At 42.6% G+C, this 26,592-nt stretch overlaps 1 protein-coding gene across 1 annotated transcript in view; it reads right to left on the bottom strand.

Moving 5' to 3' along the window:
• LOC147900346 (uncharacterized) overlaps positions 1-23,830 on the bottom strand; it is a 61,491-nt gene extending 37,661 nt beyond the window's left edge. Inside the window, exons 1-3 of the mRNA XM_087376626.1 lie at positions 23,738-23,830; positions 23,092-23,538; positions 22,682-22,793 (exon numbers count right to left, since the gene is read on the bottom strand). Coding sequence (XP_087232752.1) covers positions 22,682-22,793; positions 23,092-23,538; positions 23,738-23,830 — 652 coding nt within the window. The remainder of the gene's footprint in view (positions 1-22,681; positions 22,794-23,091; positions 23,539-23,737) is intronic.
• Between the last annotated feature and the right edge of the window lie 2,762 nt (positions 23,831-26,592).

Here is a 26,592-nt window from a genome sequence, read left to right as displayed (position 1 = left end):
ACGATGTGACTTGCCGAAGTCCATTATCTGTCATCGTACTAGCAAGATTGTGCAGTCTTTTTTTTGTGACCTCACGCCAGCATCGTAGTCTTCTCTTCTCACGTCCCTGATTGATCACCTTGGCTTGGTAGAGTGTAGGAGGCTTGCTGGTCTTGGTGCACATAGAGATAGGGTTGTATGTAGTGAGTTCCTTAGTAGTGTTCAACGTTCCTATGCTTCTATTAAGCATAGGAGCTCCAGTGATGCCTTGGCAGCACATCGTGCTATTGTGGCTGCCATTAGTAGACCTCATATGATAGGCCATGTGCGTACTGCTTCACGTCTTCTTCAGATTGCACCACGCACATTGCGAGCAGGCATGATTAGGAGGCAGAGTCTAGAGGATAGTGAGACTGATGCTCTTTGGGCTTCGAGTGGTCGTGCACCTCGCAGCGATCAATTGTTGGATGATTCCACTAGGTCCTTCATACAACAGTTTTGGGAGGAGCATTGTAGAGCATCCCCAGTGTTCAAGAAGGCATTGCGGAAGAGGGTGTCATGCGGTGTGTACATTGAGCATGGTGCATGTTTTTTGGAGTGTACTCAGACTGAGTTGTACACTCAATTTGTAGAGACACACCCGGAGTTCAGGATTGGGCAGAGGTCATTTGAGCGATGCAGGCCATGGTTTGTGCGATGCTCTCAGGAGCGTGATACATGCTGTTGTCGCTACCATGTGGATTTTGGATTGATGTATGATGTATTCTGTTCCCTTGGTCATCATAGGGGAGTGGTTCCTACTAGCCCTCGCGACTTCATTCATTCCATATTGTGTACACGAGATGGTGATGCTTTATTCCACTCCCTTGATTGTGTGGAAGGCAGGTGTACTTTGTGTGGTGACTTTGCTAGAGTGCCAGGAGTTGCACTAGATACTTGTGATGTGCAGATGGTTCATTGGCAGCAGTATGAGTACAGTACCTTGACATTAGATGGTGGTGCACAGTCGAGGAGGTTGCAGCTTGTGGGGAAGGAGACACCACGTGTTGTATTCATTGACAGTTTTCAAGGGAAGTTGTACTGCTACATACGCCACTGGCACACTACGAAATAGGAGGATCGTCAGTTTCGTGCATGTTTGAGGACATTTCCTACAGGGGTGGTTGTCTCAGTGGTGGACTTTGCGGAGAATTACACCTTTGCACCACAGCATGAGATCCAATCGGAGTATTATTTCTCCGAACAGGTGACGTGTGATTGAGTATTGATTTTTTCCCTGCCTCATTATATTGAATTATTTCAATAGTCATATTTTTTTTCAATGCCATATTGCAGGTTGCTATATTTGTGCACATTAGCTATCGTCATGCACAGGCTCATGTGGATGGCATTGATAGCAGCATGGACTCACGCATCATTGTGCAAGAGTATCACTTCTACATTAGTGATGATCGATCGCATGATGCCCATTTTGTGCAGCATTGCTTCACTTTGCATGATAGTTTCTTGAGGGATCATGGTGTCACATGGCAGTGGCGCTGGATCTGGTCAGACGGCTGTGGTGGTTAGTTCAAATCTGCTAGACATTTTTATTGGTTTTGCAGATGGCACCATGAGACAGGCATTCTGATCACATGGAGCTACTTCGAGACAGGGCACGGTAAGGGAGAGCACGATGGTGCAGGTGCTGCCATGAAGCATGCTTTGCGTCGATACCAGTTGCGTCACAATGCCAATCGCTTCAAGGATGCACATGACGTGGTGCGGTGGTGCAACCCGCACTTATCCACTAGTGCTATCTCCTCGTTTCAGTCACGTGACAATAGGGTGGTGAGCCGGTATTTTTGGTGCGTGGACATTGGGAGTCTTGATCGGTCTAAGCCTTTTGATTGTCATTCAGTGTCTGACACTCTTGATTTCCATTCCATCAGGAGCATAGGTGAGTCTCACCTGCGATCTTTTCTCGACGGTTTGCATGTTTTCTCTCTGCATGCATTGATGATGATTGGGGAGGGTGCTCCATGATACCATGGGCCGATCCATGGGTACGGCGAGTGCTTTCTCCCTTCCAGCCTTGGGAGGAGGTACATGATGATTAGGATGCGGGATTCAGTTCCTCTAGAGATTATGACCAGCTTACAGATATTTTGCGTATTGGTGATATCTTCGCAGTTATTGCTTCGGAGGGCAATGAGGAGGGTGTGGATTATTACTTGTTGCGATGCTCTATGCTGAAGAGTGTGCTGAATGAGGATACAGTGGATAGGCATGGGATGCACTTCAATGCTCATAGCATGATTGTAGGTGGCCACTATTTTCAGCAAATATAGAGGCATGGTCGCTATATTGAGTTCCAGGAGTACATGGCGGATCAGGAGGCATACATGTATTCTCATCTTGCTGTTGCGATCAAGATTACTTTGAGTCATGTTCGCACTCACAAGGCAACGTCCACTCCACGATGGCGCCTTGCAGTGGTGGATCACGAGAGCATACTTGCAACTATTGGCATGAGAGCTGATCCTGAGGAGTAGCACATTACATATCATATTTTTTGGGATCATCAATTGATCAGATTGATTTTTATTGGGTATCACTAGTTGATTACACATTTTTGTATTCGATATGTATAGGCTCACTATGTGACCGTACCATTGTAATTTTCATGGACTCATATTTTGTATTTCACTCTGATGGTTGTATACATGTTCATACATATCATTGTATTAGATTCTATTTTATACATGATGTTCGATGTCTTCTCAATGGGATTTGTTGTGTTTGTAAAACAAAAAATTGTTTATTAGTAGTAATGTTGTAATTGTGTTTTGTGCTTTAGGACATTTTAAAAATGTGACTAAGAAAATTCATGCACGTACTAATGAAATACGTGTGTGGACTTATCTGTTGGTCCCTACTAGCACGACTACGTATGAAAAATGGTGCACGTACTAACGAAATATGCATGTGGACATTTCTGTTGGGGATGAAACTTTGCACGACTCTTAGGTCACCCTAGACATACATCCATGCAAGATTTGGTCTCCAACTGATTTGGTATGCGCCACATGGAAGGTATAATGCGTACATTTTTACAATCCCTACTAGCACGACTGTGGCAAAGCTATGGCGCACGTACTAACGAAATACGTGTGTGGACTTATCTGTTGGGGATGAAACTTCGCACAACTCTTAGGCCACCCTAGACATACATCCATGCAAGATTTGGTCTCAAATTGATTTGGTTTGCATAGTCGATCTCACATTATACACCATTTTGTTCCTAGTGTTATGCACAATCGTCATAAAATACATTTGGAGGTGTGTTATCCGAACAAGTACTTATGGGATGGGTGCACCAATTTGTATGCAAGTCAATACGACCTAGGTTGAGGCGTGTACAAAGTTTTGTGCCCATCGGTGAAATGTAGATGCGATAATATTAGAAAATTCTTGGTATGTGTATATGTGTGTGTGTGTGGCAAACAATTTTGATACAACAAAGTAAACACCTAGTACACAAATTATGCACTTCATACCTTGAGTAAATAAGCTTGTTGATGAGGATAAATACGCCCTTGAATAAAAGCACAATTGTTGTATGACCACAATAGGATCGCTTTGACACTTGATTTTGCCCACATGTAAGTTTGCAAATAGTATAAAAAATCATATAATAATATATTAATAGTTTGTAAATGTGTATAGCGAGTGAGTAATGGGAAGTGGAAGTGGGAGTGAGGAGGGAAGAGTGGAATGGGAGAGGGAAGTAATAGGGGTGTATGATAATAAGTATAATAATATATTAATAGTTTTCAAATGGCAAATGAGTAATGGGAAGTGGAAGTGAGAGTGGGGAGGGAAGAATGGAATGTGAGAGGGGAAGGTAATAGGGGAGTAGGATAATAAGGGAGTGAAATGAGTGAGGGGAGTTAATAGGGGATGAAAAAGAGGAGGGTGAGATGGAGAAATATAGGATTTTGGGAAATGGGAGGAGTATGGGACGTGGTGGAAATGTGGGATGGGAGTGGTGGCAATGGGGGAGGAAGAAGAAATGGATGGGGGGAGGGCTAATGGAAGATTGGGATGAGGGATGGGGGTCCAATGGGAGAGGGGGAGTAATGGGAGCCAATGGGAGAGGGGATAAATGAAAAGCCAATAGGAGAGAGGGGAGGAATGGAAAGCCAATAGGAGAGGAGGAGGAAAACTTAATTTTGCTTATATATAGTCTTCCTTCTTCATTCATTCTCCCCTCATTTCATTCATTGAAGCAAGAAAGCAAGGATGATCAAGAAAGCAAGGAAGGAAGAGCAAGAAAGCAAGAAAGAGCAAACTTACAAACTTTTTCCAGGTACTTGCAAATTTTTTTGATTAATTCTTTATCTAGATTTTTTTTTTTAAATTTGAAGAGAGAGGAACTAGAGAGAGAAAGGTTCCTGCCAGGAGGGGAGGAGAAGGAGAGGATGGAGGGGTGGGAGGGAAGGGAGGAGGAGGGGAGGGAGAGGCGGGGGCGGGGTCGAGGGGGGAGGGGGGAAGGGGGGCGGGGGGGAAGGGGAAGGGGGGGGCGCGGTCACCCCCTCCCTGGAGGGGGGGAAGGGGAGCGGGGGAGGAAAGGGGGGGGAAGGGGGGCGGGGGGGAATGGGGAAGTGGGGGAAGGGGGGGTGGGGGCTGGTGGCCATGGCCGCCAGACCCCCTGGAGGGGGGGAAGGGGGGATGGGGGGTGGAGGGGGGCGGGGGACTAGCAGGGGGGGGGGGAGGGGAGAGGGGGGGGCTGGCGGGGGGGGGGAAGGGGGGGGCTGGCGGTTGCCAGCAGGGGGAAGGGGGCAGGGGGGAAGGGGGGGTGGGGGCTGGCGGCCGCGGCTACCAGAACCCTTGGAGGGAGGGAAGGGGGGATGGGGGGGGTGGGGGGATGGCGGGGGGGGGTGGATGGGGGAGGGGGGGTGCTGGCGGGGGGGGGGGGGGGGAGGGGGGAGGGGGGGAAGGGGGGGGGGGCAACCGCGGCCGCCAGTAGAGGGAAGGGAGGAGGGGGGCTGGCCGTGGAGGGGCGGAAGGGGGGCACGGGGGAAAGGGGGGCTAGCGGCCACGGTCGCCAGCAGGGGGAAGGGGGGCGGCGGGGAAGGGGGGGTGGGGGCTGGTGGCCGCGGCTGCCAGACCCCCTGGAGGGGGGAAAGGGGGGATGGGGGGGTGGAGGGGGAAGGGGGTGGGAGGGGGGTGGGGGGTTGGCGGGGGGGGGGGGGAAGGGGGGAGGGGGGCTGGCAGGGGCAGGAAGGGGGGAGGGCGGGCTGGCTGTGGAGGGGGGGAAGGGGGGCGGCGGGGAAGGGGGGGACTGGCGGCCGCGGCCGCCAGCAGGGGGAAGGGGGGGTGGGGGTTGGCGGCCACGGCCGCCTGACCCCTTGGAGGGAGGGAAGGGGGGATGGGGGGGTGGAGGGGGAAGGGGGTGGGAGGGGGGCGGGGGGCTGGCGGGGGGGAGGGGACAGGGAGGAAGGGGGGGCTGGTGGCCGCGGCCACCAGCAGGGGGAAGGGGGGCGGGGGGGAAGGGGGGTGGGGGCTAGTAGCCGCGGCCGCCAGACCCCCTGGAGGGGGGAAGGGGGAATGGGGGGGTGGAGGGGAAAGGGGTGGGAGGGGGGCGGGGGGCTGGCAGGGGGGGAGGGGGGAGGGGGTGGGAGGGGGGCGGGGGGTTGGCGGGGGGGAGGGAGGGGGGGACTGGTGGCCACGGTCACCAGCCCCATGGAGGGAGGGAAGGGGGGAGGGGGGTGGCGCTCCCCTCCAAGGGGAAGGGGGGCAGGGGGGAAGGGGGGATGGGGGGTGGAGGGGGAAGGGGGAAGGGGGGCGGGAGGGAAGGGGGGGGAAGGGGGGAGCGGAAGGGGGGGGAGGGGTTCTGGCGGCGGAGGGAGGGGAGGGGAGGAGGGGAGGGCGGGGTCAAGGGAGGGAGGGAGGGAGGGAGGGGGGGAGGGGAGCGGAAGGAGAGAGAGGAGAGAGAGAGAGGGAGAGAGGGAGAGGGAGAGGAGAGGAGGGAGCCGAAGGAGAGAGAGGGGAGAGGAGGGAGGGGAGTGAGAGAGAGAGTGAGGGGAGGGAGAGAGAAAGAGAGAGAGAGAGAGGAGGGAAGGTATGGGAGAGAGAGAGAGAGTGAGGGAGAGAGAAACAAGGGAGTAAAGGGAGAGAGGTCGAATTCTTACAAGAGCGACAAATAAGATTTGACTTAGGAAAAGAATGAAAGGGACTTACTAGAAGAATGTTGAACACAAATTTGAATTCTTACAATTAAGAGTAGAACTATCACGAGCAAGAGCGACAAATAAGATTCTTGCTCAAATAAGATTACTATCACAAGCAAGAGCGACAAATAAGATTCGACTTACTATCACGAGCAAGAGCGACAAATAAGATTTGACTTACGAGAAGAATGTTGAACACAAATTTGAATTCAAAAGGAACGTACGAGAAGAAAGTATGAGAAGAATGTTGAACACAAATTTGAATTCAAATTTATAATGAATTCAAATTTCCCTCTCTTTTTTGAAAATTCAAATTTATGCGTAGGAGGAGTGGGCTAGTTTTTCTTATATATACTCTTCTTTCCATTCATTCATTCTCACTCTCTCCTCATTTCATTGAAGCAACCAAGAGCTGAAGAGAAAGGATAAGCGGAGTCTTACTTTTTTCACTTTTTCTAGGTACTTGCATTCTTTTTCATTCGTCTTGTAATTCTTTTTCTTTACTTACAATTCTTTTTCAATTAGTTTCTTGTTAAAGTTTTTGAGTTCTATTTCTTAAAATTCGTCTTGTAATTCTTTTTCTTTACTTACAATTCTTTTTCAATTAGTTTATTGTTAAAGTTTTTGAGGAGGGGGGTCTTTTAGAAGGCATTACAATTCTTTTTAAATTAGTTTCTTATTTGAGTTTTTGAGTTCTATTTTAATTAGTTTCTTATTTATATTTGAGTTTGTAAATTTGAGAAATGAGAGAATAGGGAGGGAGAGAAAGAGAGAGGAGAGAGGAGAGAGGGAAAGAGAGAAATTAAGAGAGAGAAGAGGGGCTCTTGGCGGTCGTGGCCGCCAAAGGGAGAGAGAGAATAGAAATGAGAGAGAGAATGAGAAATGAGAGGAGTAGGGAGGGAGAGAAAGAGAGAGGGGAGAGAGAGAGAGAGAGAGAGAGAGATTCACAGAGAGAAGAGGGGCTCCTTAAATGAGAGAGAAGAGTAGGGAGGGAAAGAAAGAGAGGAGAGAGGGGGAGAGAGATTAAGAGAGAGACGAGGGTCTCTTAGCGGCCGTGGCTACTTGAGGGAGGGAGAGAGTAGGGAGAGAGAGGGAGAGAGGGAGAGAGAGAGAAAGAGAGAGAGAGGGAAAGAGAGAGAGGGAGAGAGAGAGAAAGAGAGAGAGGGAGAGAGAGGGAGAGAGAGAGATGTTTATCACAATGAAACGTGGCGAGAGGAGAGAGGGAAAGAGATAAATTAAGAGAGAAGAGGGGCTCTTCGGGGCCGTGGCTGCCAAAGGGAGAGAGAGAATGAGAAATGAGAGAGAAGAGTAGGGAGGGAGAGAGACAAGAGATTAAGAGAGAGAAGAGGGGCTCCTTAAATGAGAGAGAAGAGTAGGGAGGGAAAGAAAGAGAGAGTTGAGACGTGGCCACCAAAGGGAGAGAGAGAATGAGAAATGAGAGAGAAGAGTAGGGAGGGAGAGAAAGAGAGAGAGGGAGAGAGAGAATGAGAAATGAGAGAGAAGAGTAGGGAGGAGAAAGAGAGAGGGAGAGAGACAAGAGATTAAGAGAGAGAAGAGGGGCTCCTTAAATGAGAGAGAAGAGTAGGGAGGGAAAGAAAGAGAGAGCTGAGAGGGAGAGAGAGAAGAGAGTCTCCTCGCAGCAATGAGAGAGAAGAGTAGGGAGGGAAAGAAAGAGAGGGAGGGAGAGGGACAGAGAGAGAGAGAGAAGGGAAGAGGGAGACTTAGGGAGAGAGAAAGAGAGAGAGGGAGAGAGAGAAAGAGAGAAAAAGAGAGAGAGGGAGAGAAAGGGACAGAGAGAGAGAGAGAAGGGAAGAGGGAGACTTAGGGAGAGAGAAAGAGAGAGAGGGAGAGAGAGAAAGAGAGAGAAAGAGAGAGAGGGAGAGAAAGGGAATGAAACTTCTTTGCTAGAAGAGTAGGGAGGGAAAGAAAGAGAGGGAGGGAGAGGGAGAGAGAGAGAGAGAAGAGAAGAGGGAGAATTAGGGAGAGAGAAAGAGAGAGAGGGAGAGAGAGAGAGAGAGAGAGAGAGAGAGAGAGAAAGAGAGAGAGAGAGAAAGAGAGAGAGGGAGAGAGAGGGAGGAATGAAACTTCTGTGCTAGAGAGTAGGGAGGGAGAGGGAGAGAGAGACAGAGAAGAGAGGAGGGAGACTTAGGGAGAGAGAAAGAGAGAGAGGGAGAGAGGGAGAGAGAGAGAGAGAGAGAGAGAGAGAGAGAGAAAGAGAGGAGGGAGACTTAGGGAGAGAGAGATAAAGAGAAAGGGAGAGAGAATGAAACTTCTAGCGGCCATGGCCACCAAGAGAGGGAGGTGGAGAGAGAGAGAGAGAGAGAGAGAGAGAGACTTCTCGAAGCCGTGGCCACCAAGGGAGGGAGGGAGGGAGGAAGGCTGAGAGAGATTAAGAGAGAGAGAGAGAGACATAGAGAGGGAAAGAATGACAAATCCTAGCAGCCAAGAGGATAGAGGTAGGGAGAGATGGAGAGAGAGAGAGAAATAATTACAAATCCTAGGAGAGAGAGAGAGATAAAGAGAGAGAATGAAAAATCTTAGCTGCCATGGGAGGGAGAGAAAGAGAGAGTTGAGATAAACTAAGAGAGAGAATGAGTGGGATGAGGACAGAGAGGGAAACACATAAGAGTTGTCAGAGAGAGAGAGAGAGAGATTAAGAGAGAGAATGAGGTGTCTTGACTATGGCTACAGAGAGATTTAGGAGTCAAGAGAGAGAGAGAGAAAGTGAAGAGAGTTTTATATTATACTTTTAAAAAATTATAAAAGAGTGAATTTATGGTTTGTTTTGAAGGTGAGATAATATTTTTATATATATTCATCTTTTAAATTAAAAAATGTTAACTATTCTTTAGATACTTGTTCTTCATTTATCTCACATGCAGGTTGAGCCTCTACATCAAAACCCCTTCTTTTGCATATTTAAGCCTCTTAAACCCTAGCACATTGAAATGAACACAAAAAAAGAAATTATTTATTGCTTTTCTTCGCTTCGACGGTTGGTTTAGCATAGATTAGATTGTGTTAGAGGAGAGACAATTCTCCAAGTTGCCAATCGAAGCTATGCTCAAATTTTTCTAACTAGTTCCTAATCGTTGTCAGTCCCTTCGCTCACATGCGATTTAACACTCATAACATGCTATTAAATAAGACCTTTTACCATTTACCAAGAAGTTTATCACTGGGCAGATTGCATGAGTAGATATCAGTGGACAGATTACATGTCATGGGACATATTGGAGCTTGATGATTATTGGTTATTTTTATTGCATTTGTATAAATATTTGAGCTCCTTTATTGTCATAAAAAACCTTGTAAAGCCTTCTATGCTATTTTTTACATTTATTGTCATATGAAGCGCCTTGTAATAAACCCGACCATCCTGACCATTCACTATTTAACGAGTATCAGTGGGATGCATAAGTGGATATCATGTGGGCTGCAGAAGTGGATATCAGTGGAACAGTTTTTAGTGGGTAGATTGCATCAGTTGGGTATCAGTGCACATATATCAATGGATGGACAGATTACATGTCATCACGAAGATTGAAACTTTATGACTAGAGGGCAAATTAATGGATGGACAGATTACATGTCTTCACGAAGATTGAAGCTTTATCACTAGACGACATTTTATATTATTGTAAACCTTTATTGGCTAATTTTTTTACATTTGTACAAATATTTAAGCCTTGTAAAGCCTTCTAGGCTATTTCCCACATTTATTGCCATATGAAGCCTTGTAAAGCCTTTTGGGCTATTTCCCACATTTATTGTATCAAGGGTTGTATATTGTACTTTACTTGTATGTATCTAAATTCTTCATTATCTTTTCTTGTAGGATTATGGAGCAATCAACTAATGTGGTGGCTATCCTAAATGACTCTGAGATTAGAGAATGGGTTTCTGATGTCACTTTGAATTTCAAAGGAAAGGAATATAGCCCCAATGGCTTTGGTAGGTGGACTCGATATCACATGGGCAAAAGAGCTTGGTTTCTTCATCAAAAGGAAAAGAGACTCTTTCTACTTATGTCAAAAAGGGAGTTCAATGGTGTTGAAGATCCATGGGATGCTACTTTCTTCAAAAAAGATATGACTTCAAGCCTCGTGGTAGGCATAATGATAGAGCCAAAAGAGACCTTTGTGGATATTTTTACAAAGAGTTCAGATCTTGAAGTTGGCGGTCTTCATATCGTTGTGTCAGGGAGAGACTCAAAGACTTTTGTGATGCCTCCTCCTCAACCATCAAAGTTTCCAGAGCTGCAAAGTGCAGTGGAGACTCTTTCATATACTTGGGAGCAATTTCCTAGTGTGATGGCAAAAAGGATGCATGCAAAGATAATGTTTGAGTACTTTCAGGATGCACAATATGCTCCTCATATTCAAGGATCTTCACATGAAGGAGATCAAAAAGCTCAAACTTTGATGCAGGGACAAGAAGAACAGGCACACTATCACAAACGTGTAGAACATGAGCGCAAACTTCTAGAGCAAGAAATGGTGGATGTAACTAAGGACGATGAAACACAAGCCTTGAGTGCACGGGAATTAAAAAAAATTGAAGAAGATCAAGGTCGATCCACTACAGTTATGCTAGAAGCTCTTGCTAGCAAACCACGACGTGAAATGCAAAAGGCTAGTACTGCAAGAGCCACGGTTCTAAGCAGTAAAAAAAGACATCGTCCCATTGTAGAGAGAGATAATGTGGATGAAAAACGGTTAAAAGAAGAGAAAGATGAAGAAGACTCAAAACCCGAGGCTGAAGATGATCAGGATGAACTCACATCAATCAAAAATCTTAATCTACGTCTTAATGAAGCAGTTACAGATGATGATGTGGGATATATCTGGGGTCAAAGGATGTGGTTTGTGAATGCCAAAGATGTGGAAGGTGCAGCTCTCTTTACTAATAGCCGAAGCCTTGATATATCCTATGCAATGCAAATACACGAGGCTTTGAGAGATGGTAAGAAACCTATGGCAAGCAATGTGGTCTTGCGCCCAATAATGTTTTGTCCAATCAAAAATAATTTTCTGGATCAAATAACATTTACAGGGCCTACACATTTTGAGGAAACCTTCAGTCGATTCTTTAAAGACACTCTTAAAAATATTCCACATGAACAAGGCGAAGAGGCACAAGGTGAGAATATGCTAAAGGAAGCAAAGAAGGAATTCCTCCTTCATTGCAGATTCTAGCCCATTGATGGTCAACATTGGGCTTATGCATGTAATCAGATCACAAAGGAAGCAAAGGAGGTCAAAAGACTCACTCCAGAACAATTTGCAAAGATAAGTTCATTCCATTATTATCCTGCAACAATCTATATATTCAAGCATGAGATCAAGTATTTGATTGAGTCCGAAAGACTTAATCATTATGTCCATGGAAAGCGTAAGATATCCTCAACATCAGAGGTCTTACAGAAGGCAAGGGTTATATGGACAACATTTGGTTCTCCAAATCCTGATTTGAAGCAAAAGGTCACAAAAGCAGATGCCGACACACTCACGAACTTCTATATTTCTTTGAGTGCAGTTGTGCCTAGGGGAACTCAAGAGCAAGAAGAAAGTATGACAAGCCTCAAGGTGGTGAGGGACAGATATTCCGACTACACTTCTATCATATTTCATCCTGTTGAAGTGTTCAATGAGATGTTTGAAACATGCATTGCTTGTGAGTGTGGACAGTTGACCTATGAAGCTCCTTTGTTTATCTCCAAAAAGTCAAAGGTAATGGATAACAAGGAGTTGACGGCAAGGATGTGGTGGCCTATAAAGTACTTACCTGACAAGTATGCATCCATGACAGCACAAAAAATTTTAAAGAAAGAATGGTTTTTTGGAAAAAAAGACAAAGACCACTGCATGGAAGAATGCATCAATGTACAGGTGAGGCATGATGCAGTGCATAGTGCCATAAAGTATTTGCTGTCAGAGAAACAAATTCCACTTACTCATTGTAACATTGACTATAATGTGGTGAAGCATATAGCTTCTTTGTCAACACCCAAGGTAAAGCTATGGGCAAACAGGTGGATTAAAAAGGATGAAGATGGGTCAGAAATAGTAATCTCTTATGTGAGAAAAGAAATCCCACAACAGGTGGTTGCATATGTGGAAAGATTAATCAGCGCTTGTCAACTTCAGGGGAGTCTCAGAAGATGACTTCTTCAAGAATGAGTCAGCATGGGATAAGCCACAACTATTCTTTATCAATGAAGTTTCTAGCGATGATATCCATAACTTGAAGATTGATAGAATAGTATATACCAGCATTAGCAAAGTGGCAATTTGCAACATTGTCATTTTTGTTGATAAAAAAGAACAAGAAGCCATGTAGGTTACTCTAGAGCGAGCATATTCATCAGATTTGAAGATCTATAGTGGTGTTTATGCAGTAAAGAGAGGCAAGAGAGAATGTGGCATAGCGATTCAATCTCTTAAATCATTCTTTTTGTGTATGCGGAGTCCCAACCCTGATCACTCCTTACAAAAGAACATAAGAGGAAATTCAAATAATTTGAGATTGATGCTAGAAGTTCAAGATATTCCCAGGTCCATACATTATCAAAAAAACAACTATGGAAGTCTTGTAAAAAGTGGGAGTCTCTTGCTTACCATGATGGAGAATTTGCTACCGGTAGGTTGGGAGGTCACCTTGTGCAGGATGGGATATTTATTTGAGGATCTCCTCAGAAAAGGCAACTCCACAAATATTATTGAAAATAAGCATTTCATGGCTTATTTTCAGCTTCAAGTAGATCTAACCACAGGCTATGAAAAAGAGATAGACCACAAGGACACTGATGACATGGATGATTACCTTGAAGATCATAATGTCCCAGTTGATGATGATGAAAAGATGGACTTACATGACTCGTTCAGAGAGGGTTGGTGGATGAAGACAAACATGATGATGCCTTCTTTGATAATTATGGCTCGTAGGGTTATGAAAAAAGGCCACTACAACAATACTTAGCGGTATGAACTCTCTATTTCTCAACTAAATACAATTTTTTAAATAAGATTTAAATTTAAAGATAATGAATCTAATCTCTCATATTTGTTTATAGGCAATAGAGGGAGAAGAAATGGATGAAGTCAATATGGAGGCACTCCCTTCTACTTCAACACTTCTACTTCAACAATGCAACCACCTCTAAATTTTATTGAAGAATCCCATGAGCACAAGAGCTTTAAAGACACCATGGAAAAGCAAAATGACCCCAAACATAGAATACAAGCTATGACAGAGACCCATTCTGCAAATTTAGCTACATTGGATAAAATGGAGAGCTCATTTGAAGTTAGGATCGTTTTGAAACGAGAACCTCAATATTTGAGCTTTGGTAGAGAGGAGGTTTCAATCCTCTCCAATCCTTTAAAAGAGGTTAATGACAATGTTATCTTGGCCATTCTTAGGTAACGTTTGTTTATTTGTTGCTACTTCAATGAGCTAACATTTGTTTATTTATTCACAGTGTAGTTATATAATATCAGTTTCCTAGTGCAAAATGCAAATCAATTCTACGAGCTAACGTTTGTTTATTTCTTGGTGCAGTGTAGTTATTTCTTAGCTTCCTAGTGCAGTGCAGCATCGTGTCTACATTCTCGATGCTCTCCTTTCTTCTATTCTTAGCTCTCCTCAAAAGACTATAGAAGATGTTTGTACCTAGTTAAGCCCTTTGAATTTAGATGGGGTGCGAGTCATCTTAATGCCTTATCATGAGGCGTAAGTATCAACTCTAACCTTATTTTTACTATTTCTTTGACAAGTTTGTGTAAAACAATAATCATTTTTATTCTGGTCGTGTAGCTCACATTGGAGTCTGATCGTTTGGGACCTTGAACTCAACCGTTTGTGGTTTGTGAATTCAATGGAAGGCTATCATGCCAACTTCCCAAGGTAATTATTCTCTTAATATTTTTGATACTTTCTTATTTTGTATCTTATGATCATGACATATTAATATATTTAATATGTCATGATGGACAGTGCTACATATCGGCTAGTATCTGCTGTTAGAACAACCACGGAGCAACAAGATCAAGTAGAATTCAAAAGACATCTGCCAGTGGAGCAAAAAGATGGGCACAACTGTGGGTGGAGAGTTGCCTACAAGTGCATGTTGTTTCTTAGAGAGATTTTTGATTTGGAGTTACCAGTCAAAATGGAATCATATACAGAAGCTGATTTGCTAGCATTTTGGGCTGAGAGTATTCAGCATCTAATTACTACCATTGGGAAACAACCTGAAAATATGACTACATTGCAGCATGTATAAAACCTTATCTTTATACTTGTTTGCTTGTTCAAGCCTTTAATTGGGATGTGTAAATCTCATAACTTTTTTATATTTTTCTCCAAGAGGAGAAGAGACTGAGTCTAATGAAAGCATGCTATCTTTATACTTCTATGATTATTTAAACCTTTATTTTTATTTAGGATGTGTAAACCTCATAACTTTTTAAATTTTTCCTCCAAGAGGAGAAAAGACTCACTCTAATGAAAGCATGTATGAAACCTACTTTTTAAATTTTTGCTCCAAGTGGAGGTGAGACTCACTCTAATGAAAGCATGTATCAAACCTTATCTGCTTGTTTAAGCCTTTATTTGGGATGTGTACATCGCATAACTTTTTTATATTTTTTTAGCAGAAGGAGGACGTAGAAGACATAGCAAGTGAAGAAGAATACGATGTAGACTACTCTCTCAATAAGATGAGTCATGAAAATATGAATCTATTAGAGCAGATTGGAAGTTCATTCACCGCTATGTTGTTAATTCGACAACAACCTCATTTTTTTGAATTTGGTGAAGAAGAGATTTCAAGCCTCTTGAATCCTAAGAAAGAGGTTAATGTCAAAGTCATTACAACCATCCTCAGGTTTGATGCAGCCTTTTCCTTGGCTTTATACTTTGCTTATTTTGATTAAACCCAAGAAGCTAATACTTTTTTTTTAAATATAGTAATGTTATAGTAAATTTTTCGCAAAATATACAAAGCGTTTCATCTTGTATTTCGGAAGTGCTTAGAAACAAAGAAGAAACCATAGAGGATGTTTGCAAGTGGTTGAAGCACGTTCCTATGAATGACGCACGGTACAAAAACTCGGTAGACTTCCAAAAGCGTTTACTAGTAGAGTAGGAAGATGGGCATAATTGTGGGTGGAGAGTTGCCTACAACTGCATGTTGATTTTCAAAGAAATTTTCTCACTTAAGCCACAGATCTCATCAGAAGACTCTTTGGAGCTCAAATATTCAGAGGAGGATATACAATTGTTTAGGGCTCAAATCATTCGAGAGCTAATTGCTGCCATTAGAATACAACGTGCAACTGAAGCAATATCACACCAGAGACATTCTAGCTCGTGCTATGTTTTTGCTCTAGCATTTTCTGGCCTACCCTGGGGGTAGCCTAAGCAATGGGTTCAAATGAGCAAAGCTAAAATTACTCTATTTTTTTATTTTTCTGGAATTTCATGGGGTTGGTCCACAAGTGCCACTTGTTGAGAGGAAGAGAAAGAGGAGAGAGATGGACACAAGAGTTGTGTTGAGAGGAAGAGAAAGAGGAGAGAGACGGACATAAGATTTGCTCCCAAGGAAGTGACTATTCATAGATCATAGGCATATATATAGTTGAGGACTAGGCTGAGTTAGGGCAAGCTATATATAGCTCTAACACCCCCACTCAAACTAGGACCTCTAGCTATAGATGAAAAAACCCTTGGGGAGTACAAGGGAAAAACCCGAGCCGCTATATATATCCCATGTAAAAATATATATACAAAGGATGGCCATATGCGAGTTTGAATGATACAGTGTAATGTTGGATGATATAATGCAAATTGCTTGTGGATAGTACAAATGCATAAGACAAGCACTTATCCATAGTACAGTGCAAAGTATAGGTGCTATGTTTGGTTCATGATACAGTGCAAAGTATGTGTGAAAAATAGAAAAATCTACCTAGAAATCTCAACTTGTTTGACATAGTGATGATGCATAGTTAGGGCTTGAGATCTTCAAGTTTGATGTTTGAGATCTTCATCTGAATAGTAGAGCTTGTTGTCTCCAAGTTCAATCTAGTCAAACCTCCTCAAACCTTTATAATCATGCCTTCATGTTTTGCACAATTCATCAACCTAAAATGACCGATTTCATGTAGTGTATTTCATATGAAGACAACAAATATTCAAGTGTCCTTTTCTATTGTACCAAGGATGAATGTATGAGAAAATTTCTTCAGTCACTCCAAAGATGAGTATGGAGGGGCGACTGAGATGTCCACAAAGCCATGGTTGAAATGTCTCTTAGATAATGTAAGAAAGCTGTAGCAACACAATAGGAAGGCCCATAAAGATCTTGCAAGTCAAGAACCAATAATCCAGAAACACAACAAGCATCTGGACATCCAGAAGTACCGAACAATTGGGCATCCCAGAAGTATCGAACAACTGGGCAACCGAAAGTACCGAACATCCAAAAATACGAACAATTGGGATCGTAGAAGTACCGAACAATTGGGCAGCCAAAAGTATCGAACAACCGAGAATACAACGAGCATAAGCCATGCACGTATGGCAAGAGGCAAGTTGGTGTGGATTAGACACAGCTTACATAATCATAGGCGGAAATTAAATAACAACCTCCTTATCTGAAAGTACCGAACAATTTGAAATACAACGAGCATAAGCCACACATGTATGACAAGAGGCAAGCTGTTGTGGATTAGACACAGCTTACATAATCATAGCTGGAATGAAATAACAACATCTTTGCATCCGGAAGTACCAGAACAACTAGGAAGACGAGCATTCGAGATTACAAAGAACATCTAGAACCAAGAAAATGGGCATCCAAGAATGGTGATCATGTTCAAACAAGTAATCCATATGTGCCATGTCCAAACAAGTACTTAATAAATAATCCATATGTGCCATGTCCAAACGAGTACTTAAGAAGTAATCCATATGTGTTTACCTGAAAGACGTTGAACCTTGCCACGTCCAAGTGAGTACACAATATGACCATGTCCAAATGAGTACTCAATAAGTAATCCATATGTGTCCATTGTGAAGCCAGATAAATATGTCTCACATCCAAATGAGGACTGAGTAATAGTCCATGTACCACATCCAGATGAGTACTCAAGTAGTTAGCCATATGCTATATCCAAATGAGTACTCGAGCATTAATTAGCCATATGTGTTCATAAATATTGTCACCTGAAAGACATTGAACCTTGCCATGTTCAAATGAGTATGCAATAAGTAATCCATAGGTGCCACGACCAAACGAGTACTCAATAAGAAGCCATATGTGCTCATCGTGAAAGACATATAAGTATAGCTCACCACATAAAGGACGAAATAAAAGTATGACTTGCTTGAAGTTATAAGGTGAACCAATAAGTAAATACATACCATAAGTCATCAATAAGTTAATCAACAAAGAAAGAATAAATTGCTGGTCTAGAAACACCTTGCATGCACTCGTAAATATAGATGACTATGAAAAACAAAGTAGATGTACTCATCCTGTAGGTATCAAATGTGAATCTAGTCCATTGGATTATATCTAGGCACTTGTGCAAACCTATATGTACTTGGAGACACAACTGAGTGTGATGAAAGAGAACATATGAGCTCACCCTAGAAACAAATGGGTGCCTTGAAAACGACAAGAAAACATGTGAGAAGCACCTTCACATATGTGAAGTAACGTATCCAAGATGTAATGATATCAAAGCTAAATAGAAAATAAACATTGAAAGAAAACATGTTAGCATATTAACAACGTAAAACATTTGATAAATCCTTTTCTTCCATAGGATGGATGTGAAGCTAGTGTTAAATACATGATGAGCAAGTCAAACAAGATGTTAGCTTATAAGAGAGAAAGAAACATTAGATTGATATTTTCTTTTGCATATCAAGTACACCTACATGATCTTTACCCTACTCCAGATCAAATACGATGGATGGCCTATAGGCATGCCTGATTAACAAAAGATGAAAGAGAGCCTGCTTTCGAAATCATAAGATAATCGAAAGTAACTCTCACCTTTAAAATAACATAAAACATTTAGGAAATCAAAAGTAAATGATAAGATAATCAAAGAAAATCTAGCCTTCAAAACTATATAAAATATTTTGGAAGCTCCTTTGAATCAATCATCTCATGGTGAAAGTAAAGCTAGATATAGAATATTTGGCAAGTCTCTTTAACCGAGATTCATGGAAACTTGAAGCTGTAGCTAAACTTGCTAGTAGCAAAACATAATAAAACATGTATTATCATTGCAAATAAAACACCAAGCATATGAATGTAGTGGAATACAAATAACATAACCTTTCAAGTGAAATATCAAGAACAAAGCATTGTACTGAACTACAATGATATCATGGTTTCCAATTATGTACAACATTAAAGGAAGTTGGTTTATCTCTATACCAATAGGCAAAGAAAAGCTCCAACACATAGATGTATATTATAGTGGTTACTAAAAAACAATCAAGTTTTGTGAGGCACCCGAGTATAGATATTGACAGAGCTCATTGGTTGAAGGACATTCTATGAATGTTGAGTAGCAAAGCACTTACACAAAGACTCAGCAAGCGATGAACTAACTAAGAAGCTGGTTAATAAAGGATGCACTAAATAAAAACTAGCATAATATATGTGAAGCATCATTGGCTTTTAGTTTTGCAAAAGCAACATGAAACCATAAGTGCTGAAACGCTAAACTCTTGTTTTCACTCATGACCTAATAGAAATCAAAAATTGCTTTCATATAGTAGATAACCTTTTGTCCAAGTGATTTTTGTAATCAACTTTCTGGTCTGTTGACTGTATATAATTATCACTGCAAAAGCATATAGATTGAGTTGCCTTACTCTTAACGATAAGATTGAGACTGTACTTGGCATTGATTAGATAAGATCTTGATCCTTAAAGATTGACTAAGCTTACAACAATAATCCTGTACTCTTGGTTTTTATGGATATGACCGGTGGGTGTTGGGTCTCCTCTTCATTTAAATTTTTGTGGAGTCCTATATCTAAAGAAGTTTGCTTTATGTGATTGAACATCTTATTTCTCCATGTGGGAACGTAAAATCATGATATGCCAGTGTGTTAAATCTAAGGAAACATAAATACTGAGTGCAAGATGGTGTGATCAACTGGTGGATATTGAAAGCGGGAGGGCAACACTGTATCAGGAAGCTTCTTTTCATTAAGTGTATTTTTTTATTGCTTTTGCTTTTGCTTCAAATATTGTTGATTCTATAAAATTATGAACCTTTTCTATCCTCATGTCCTAGATCAAGTCCTCTCTAGTTATGGGTGTTCAATTCTTGTCCAAACACTCTTCTACCAGTTTATTTGATAGTAGGCAGCAAAAAGAAATAACCACTAAAAAGAAATAACCACTCTCTTACCTGAAATCAAAATATAGTGATCCAACTAGTCAAAATAACCGGCGCATATGCTTCGAATAAGACATCGCGAGCCGTTTTCATCAATCATGACCACATCGCTGATTTGAGACGCATCTTTGATAACTTTTGCATATCAACGTAGTGATCAAGTAGTCGAAACAATAAAAAAGAACGTTCTGTGAATGATCGCGTTGCTAGATTGATGAAAAACATGTTGCCTTCTCCTCACAGTCACACTAGAGCATAGCCAGGCTCTAATAGCATGTTGAAAGGAAGAGAAAGAGGAGAGAGACGGAAACAAGAGTTGTGTTGATAGGAAGAGAAAGAGGAGAGATATGGAGACAAGATTTGCTCTCAAGGAAGTGATTCTATTCATAGATCATAGGCATATATATAGTTGAGGACTAGACTGAGTTAGGGCAAGCTATATATAGCTCTAACACCAGTGGTATTGATACCTCCAATGACACGTGGCACCTATTCATTGGAGTTTGCTGCATGGTTAGGTGGCTTGATTTAGGAGGGATTTGCATGGGTTTTCTACTTTTTCGTCTCCCGTTTCGCATTTGCTGTTCATTTTTGCTACCCTTTTTTGAGTTTCGTTTGTACGATGAACTGCTGCTGGTGTTTTCCGTCAGCCAGCCTCCATTGAATGACAAGAATGTCTTAAATTCTATCATTCATGGAGGAAGAAATATGGCAGCTCTGTTTGGCTCTGTGGTGGCTCTGTTCACAAATGCTCTTGCATACCTACTGCGCGTATCAAATCTGTGAAACGTTTTCCTTCGCATGCTCTCACGGATACCTTGCTTTCGCGAATTAATAAGGGAGCCTCTAGATAAGCACCATGAGTTAGCCTTAGCTGCAGGTACATATCTATCTTTGCTCAGTGCGTGAAAGTTGGTACTATGGAAGCATCCACTCACTTTATGGATACAGACAGTGGAGCCTTTGCTAAAGGTTGGCAAGTGGAGCTTCTTTTCTGCTCTTCATTGTCTCCAATCTTCTTTCCTTACTTTATTTTCGTTCTTTTGGAAAGTTTCATGCATGTCTCCTTCGTTGTAATTCTATTTATTTGCATTTGAATCTTCCTGCGTTGCACCTTCCTTGTAATCGTCTACTTTGTTTGCGTTGCAGGATTAGCAAAAGTTTGTCCTGACGCAGTCGACTCCCTTGCGACTCCTCCATGCGGCAAACGGTCTATTGGTGATGATGTTCACAAAGTTGCTAAGGCACCTGTCCACAATTTGTGCATGCAATTTATTGCACTACTTCTTGAGTTTGGGAATCGCAACATATCTGGTCGTTTTGTTTCGTGTTTGGTTGCCTTAAATCTGTGTGGGACGGAACTTCTAGTTCATTTTTCGTTCGTCCGACTCCTCTATGCAGCAAACAGTCTTACACTTCTGTTTCGTTTTCGTTCGTCTGACTCCTCCGTGTAGCAAACAGTTTGTTGGTGTTGACTTCATGAAGATGCTAAGGCATTTGTCCACGGCAGTGTGCATTCAATCTATTGGAATCGCGTCGTTTTGTTTCCTCTGCAATTCTTGCATTGAATCTGTGTGGGACGGCACTTCTATTTGTTTTTCGTTCGAACGCTTTGCTAGTGTAGGGACTCCTCTTTTACAGTTTTTCGAATGTTTTATTACGTCCGCAATTGCTGTGTTAACTGTATGTGCCATGCCACCTTTGTTTCGTTTTCGTTGGAACGCTATTCTAGCGTTCGGTTGTTTTTATAATGGTCTATGCAGGGGTGGAATACAAACAGAACGTTTCTGCAGCACCTGTGTGATTCGATTCCTTGCGCTTTCCTGCAGTAGAAGTAGTAGTTATTTCTTCATTTCGTGAGTTTATTTCTAGGAACAGAGGTATTTAGAGTTCCAATTGATTAAGCAATTGATGTTTGAGGAATTGATTTAGAGTTCCAATAACAGTGGTAGTTGCAATTGATTAAGCTTTAGATGTTTGAGGAATACAATGCTTCTACCATCATATATTCCACCTATTTATATTTTGTAGAAGTGGTTACTTTTTCTTTTCTTTGTGTGGTATTTGAGACGTATTTGTTAATGTAAATTTTTTTTGTTAGGGATTTGTCAAGCGATATATGGAAAGCTCCACATAAGTAAGATTGTAGGCACTCCAAAGAATTTTGAATTTAGTTTTCATGAATGTGCCTAGAATCTGATATTTTATCTCAATTTTCATGTTCTTGTCGTCTTTATTGTTTTTAATGCCTAGTACGATGTAGATGTCGATATGGTACTGAAATAAAGTAAATATGAAGCTTGAGTGAATCTTTTGATTTTGTCAATGTTGTATATGTCCAAATGGCATGGCATTTTTTACTCAACCAAGCAACATGTTCCAAAAATGTCGAGGATGGGCAAATGGACTGCATACAATCAAAGGAATGGTTGTTGTAGCAACCCTAAACCTCTAATGCCTAGTTCGTTCTAACAAAATGTACCATGTTCAAAAAACGAGTGGTACAAAAAAAAGTTCACAATTCACATCAATACTCAAAGGTGGCTCTCATTGAAGATTTTCATTACATCTTTATTCTATAAGAGGAGAAGAGGCTAAAAGCCACATGTGAGATACCTTCTCCAAGTTGAGAGAGTTACTTCCTAGTAACCTAGAAGAGGTAGCTTCACACACTAGTGTGCTGAAAAAGTATACATAGTAATAGTCCTTTTATAGTAGCAAAGCAGTAGTAGCTACGACTCGAAAAATCAAACTAAGCAATTTGGAGAGTACCAACATGTACCTAGTCACAGTCAAAAATATTCAACGTTTTGGCTACCAAAGTTTTCACGGACTACAATGACTTCAATGTCGTAACCTCCAAAATTCATGGTGGCCTCCACGGTACGGTTGGTGCCTTCTAATCTGCATTCGCTCTCTTTTGTATATTTGGGATTTGAACTGTGCAAATTCAGGGGTAGCACTTTGTCTGCGTGATGCGCTGGGCTGTAGCGGTGCTTCACTGACGTATTCGTGGCTACCCGCTCCCCCATCCTCACAAATACATCGAACCGTTCCCGCAAAACTCATCTCCATTGTCGTTCATAAACACCGAATCAGCCGGATCATCTGCTTCTGCGGGCTTGGACATTCCTAGCGCGTATGTCTTCTTTGATATCCTAGACTGAATGAAATCATTTTGCATGCAGAGATGGACTGCTCCGTTACAGATTGCACTCCCTGGTTCTATTGGAACGATGATATGGCCAACTTGCCTGGCGAATGGCTTTTGTATCCTCTTTATTAGATAAGGTGATAAGGTGAAGAAGCGAATCCGCCTACCACCGCATGTGCTTCTACCCCGTGATTTGTCGCTTGATCAAATCGAGCACCTTCTCGACCTCTGGATCAAATATTTCCCTCGTATCGGCATATCGTGTAGTCTCACCTCAGCATAGTCTTCATCGGGCCGCGTTGTGTACCACCGGATCAATAGTTCCCCCTCCTATATCAGCTACCAAAACCTTCTCGCCTTTCCTCAGCTTCAATTCTCTCACATTTTCAGGCTCCAGGATAATGCGCAGAGCATGAGGGCTACCATCGGCCGCCGCAGGACACAAGGGCTCGTCCCAGATCGCCGGAACGGTTACACACCACTGGACGTCTTTCTTCCCCAATTGTGTACCATAAGACAGTCGGAGCTTCTCGATCACGTATTCCCCTATGAACCGGAGATAATCGACAAGAAGCGTTTCAATCGTAAGGTCAACAGGCAGCTCCTTACGGGTGCTGCTACCTTGATATCCATTCGCCAGAAATAGCTTGAACTTGGTCGTGAAGAAGGCGTCTTTCCCTTCGACGGACAGTGTATGGTTCATCAGATGGACGATTTCACGATCACGACTATTGTCCGCACCGTGTAGAGTCGCCTGTCTTCAAGCCGCAACAAATTCATGCCAGCAGAAATTGGCTGGCGAGGCGGCTCTCTGGCTTGAGTAAATTTCCACAAGGCACTCCAGCCCCAATCTTGGACGACATGTTTCCCATCGCTGCCATGAGAAACATAAGAGACTGGTTTGTGTTTTGCAGTAAGGTTTGCCTCCTAGGCCAGTGGTACCAATTGAACACCCTATCCGGGTCAGACGTGCGTGCATGGGCAAATCCAGAGAAAGTAGTGCCCAGATCTACGGCTACCACCACACTCGCTGCTGCCGTAGACATTGGGACAGATCTCTCGAGCTTCTCCATCAGCATTCTCAGTGATTCCCAGGTGCCCAGATCTATGGCAAAAGAATGCAAAAGTCCTCTCTCTCTCTCTCTCTAGCCCGAAGGCCCGATGCAAGAAATGTAGTTAGCACGAGCTCAGCTGCTTGGCACTATGTTAAAGGGCCGAAGACACTCTCCAAAATGTCATATCTCCCACCCCTAGGCGCGTAGGCGATGTAGACAGGCCCGTACTACAAAGAAAACGAAGACAAAACTACTGGACTAGTGGATAACGAGAGGGGAGCAAGTCTACAAAATCCCACTTCATGAGTGTACAGCTAGTACTTTCCAATAGGCATGTGAAGTAGGGCTAATGAGAGGGTCGCTCTAAGGTTGGCATCTAGTTTTCTTTTTCTCTGCTAGTGGAGAGTCCCTTCCCTAGTACAACTAATAAGACGATGTGTTGAGGGTGGCGGTAAAATGTGGTATCTAGTTTTCTTTTTCCTTGCTAGTGGAACCTTGGGATTTGGTTGTGGTTTCATAGGGGTGTTTGCTGGTCATGCACACGGAAGGTTCATAGAGAGTTTTCGCATGACACAATGAGGTCTACAATCGGAGATAACTTAATCTCCACTGTACGATTTCACATTCTTCCTTTTCAGAAGATAACATGGAGAGACTTGCACGTCAACGTCAAGCACAACAAGACAAAGCACCTACAGACATGCATACAAAAAAAAACTTATGGACGCATCTATTCGCGCATCTATTAGTGCGTCTACAAACCTACATCTAAAGGCACGTCTATATAACAAACAGATGCGCCTATAGACGTGCAAATAGATGCTCTATTAGAACACAGAGACGTGTATATAGACACGCATCTATAGACACTGGGGTGGTTTAGAGTCTGTAGTGCCGACTCCTGGGGGGTGTTTAGAGTACCCGTCATGTAGCCGTATAACTCCCCAGGTTTTGGAGGGTGCCCCAAAAGGTTATATAACTCCCGAAAGATGGTCTCCCGAAGATCAGGTGAGATTGAAGAGCTTCCTAGCCACATGATGAACTGAAGAAAAGAAAAAAAGAAGATTACTAATAAACTAAAGAAAAGAAAAAAAAAGAGAGAAAAAAAGAGAAGGAAAGAGAGGAGAAAAGAGAGGAAAAGAGAGGAAAAGAGAGGAGAAAAAAGGAGAGAAAAAGAGAGGAAAAAGAGAGGAGAAAAAGGAAAAGTGGGGATAAAAGAGAGGAGAAAGGAGAGGAAAAGAGAGGAGAAAAAGAGAGGAGAAAAAGTGGGGCACTACCTTTCTTCATTCATGCAATCACTTATTTCCATCATTCAATATGCAATCCTTTACTTGGAAGTGGAAGGGTAAGGGGAAAGGAAGGAAAATGAAGAACATCTAAGACTGTCGAAATGCATCTATATCCGTATCTAACAGTGCGTCTATGGGCGCGGCTATCTGTTTCCAAAGACAAATGCATCTATAGGCATGTTGTTAGATGTGCTCTTAGATGCGTCTATAGATGTGCTTCAACAGACTCACTTTTTTTAGAACTTGAAAAGGACATGCGCCCGGCACAAAAAAACAACACTAGTACCAAAAACATTTGTTCCTTGCATACGACAAAGGACGACGAATCCAAAGAGAGCAACTTCCAAAGAAGATCAACCATCAAGAGATTTACCTTAGATAGAGGTATGAAAGCTTCTTGTTTTTCTTCAAAGCTGCTTCTCTTTCTTTTCTTCCTTGTTCACCCTCTGCTTGTCTTTCTTCTCTTCCTTGTTCACCCTCTTCTCTTGTGTGCTTGGGGATGATTGTGTAAGCCTGGAGATGAGTGTGGGTGCTCGGAGATAAGTGTGGATGCCCGGAGCTATGTCTGTTAATAGCAAGGCAAGTCACATGACATTAAATGTATGTGAAGAAAAGCAAGCACGCTAAAAGTAGGTTTGAAAATTAACTCGCAGTCTGCGTATCTAAAAGTGCGTCTATATGCGCATCTAAAAGCACGTCTAAAATGGAATCTAAATGCGCGTCTAAACGTGTGTCTATCAGTGCATCTACAATACGTTTTTGATGCACCTATAGACATGCACCACAGTATAGATGCGCTTTTAGACACGCCATACAACTCATGCAAGAGTAAATTTTTTGGGTTGTTTATTTGTAGGATGTCTTCATCTTCAACAAGTAGCTCCAGTGAGGATGAATCCCTCCGTATCCACCATCGCGAAATAACGGTTAGAGCAAAAAATCAAATGTATGTGTGATCAATGTCGAGGAAACACGTATCGTGTACATAGAATCACACTCAATCACATCTCAGAGTATGGAGAATAGGATGTGACCGTAAATATGATAAGTGTTAAAGAGTTAAGATTGATTGAGATACTTATGAGTGTTCATGTGTTTGAGTTATGATCCCGTTTTAATTTGATACATGATGTAGTTCCACACCTGCATATGTTGCCCTATGCTTGTCGTGACAAGGCGAAGCGTCAGCGATATGAGGTGGGATCTTCAAGAGAGACCGTTATGGATGCATGGAGTCATGGTGATAGTAGCCCTCCGCCATTACCTCATGAGGCCGTGGAGGAGGAGGTGTTTGATGATATGGTGCGGGATTTATATATCCATCAATTCGTACTGAGGGATAATAGCATGGCTCAATTTTGTCTTAAGGGAAAGGACGCGACAAAGTAATAGACACGCAGTTGCTTAATAATATCAACCTCTATTGCATGCTTAATAGTGATGTGATGAAAAGATGGGTGACAA

This window comes from Dipteris shenzhenensis, chromosome 7 (genome assembly GCF_047967505.1).
Source record: "Dipteris shenzhenensis isolate YYH24624 ecotype China chromosome 7, Dip_SZ_1.0, whole genome shotgun sequence".
Taxonomy (NCBI): Eukaryota; Viridiplantae; Streptophyta; class Polypodiopsida; order Gleicheniales; family Dipteridaceae; genus Dipteris; species Dipteris shenzhenensis.
This window is presented reverse-complemented; position numbering and strand designations above follow the sequence as displayed.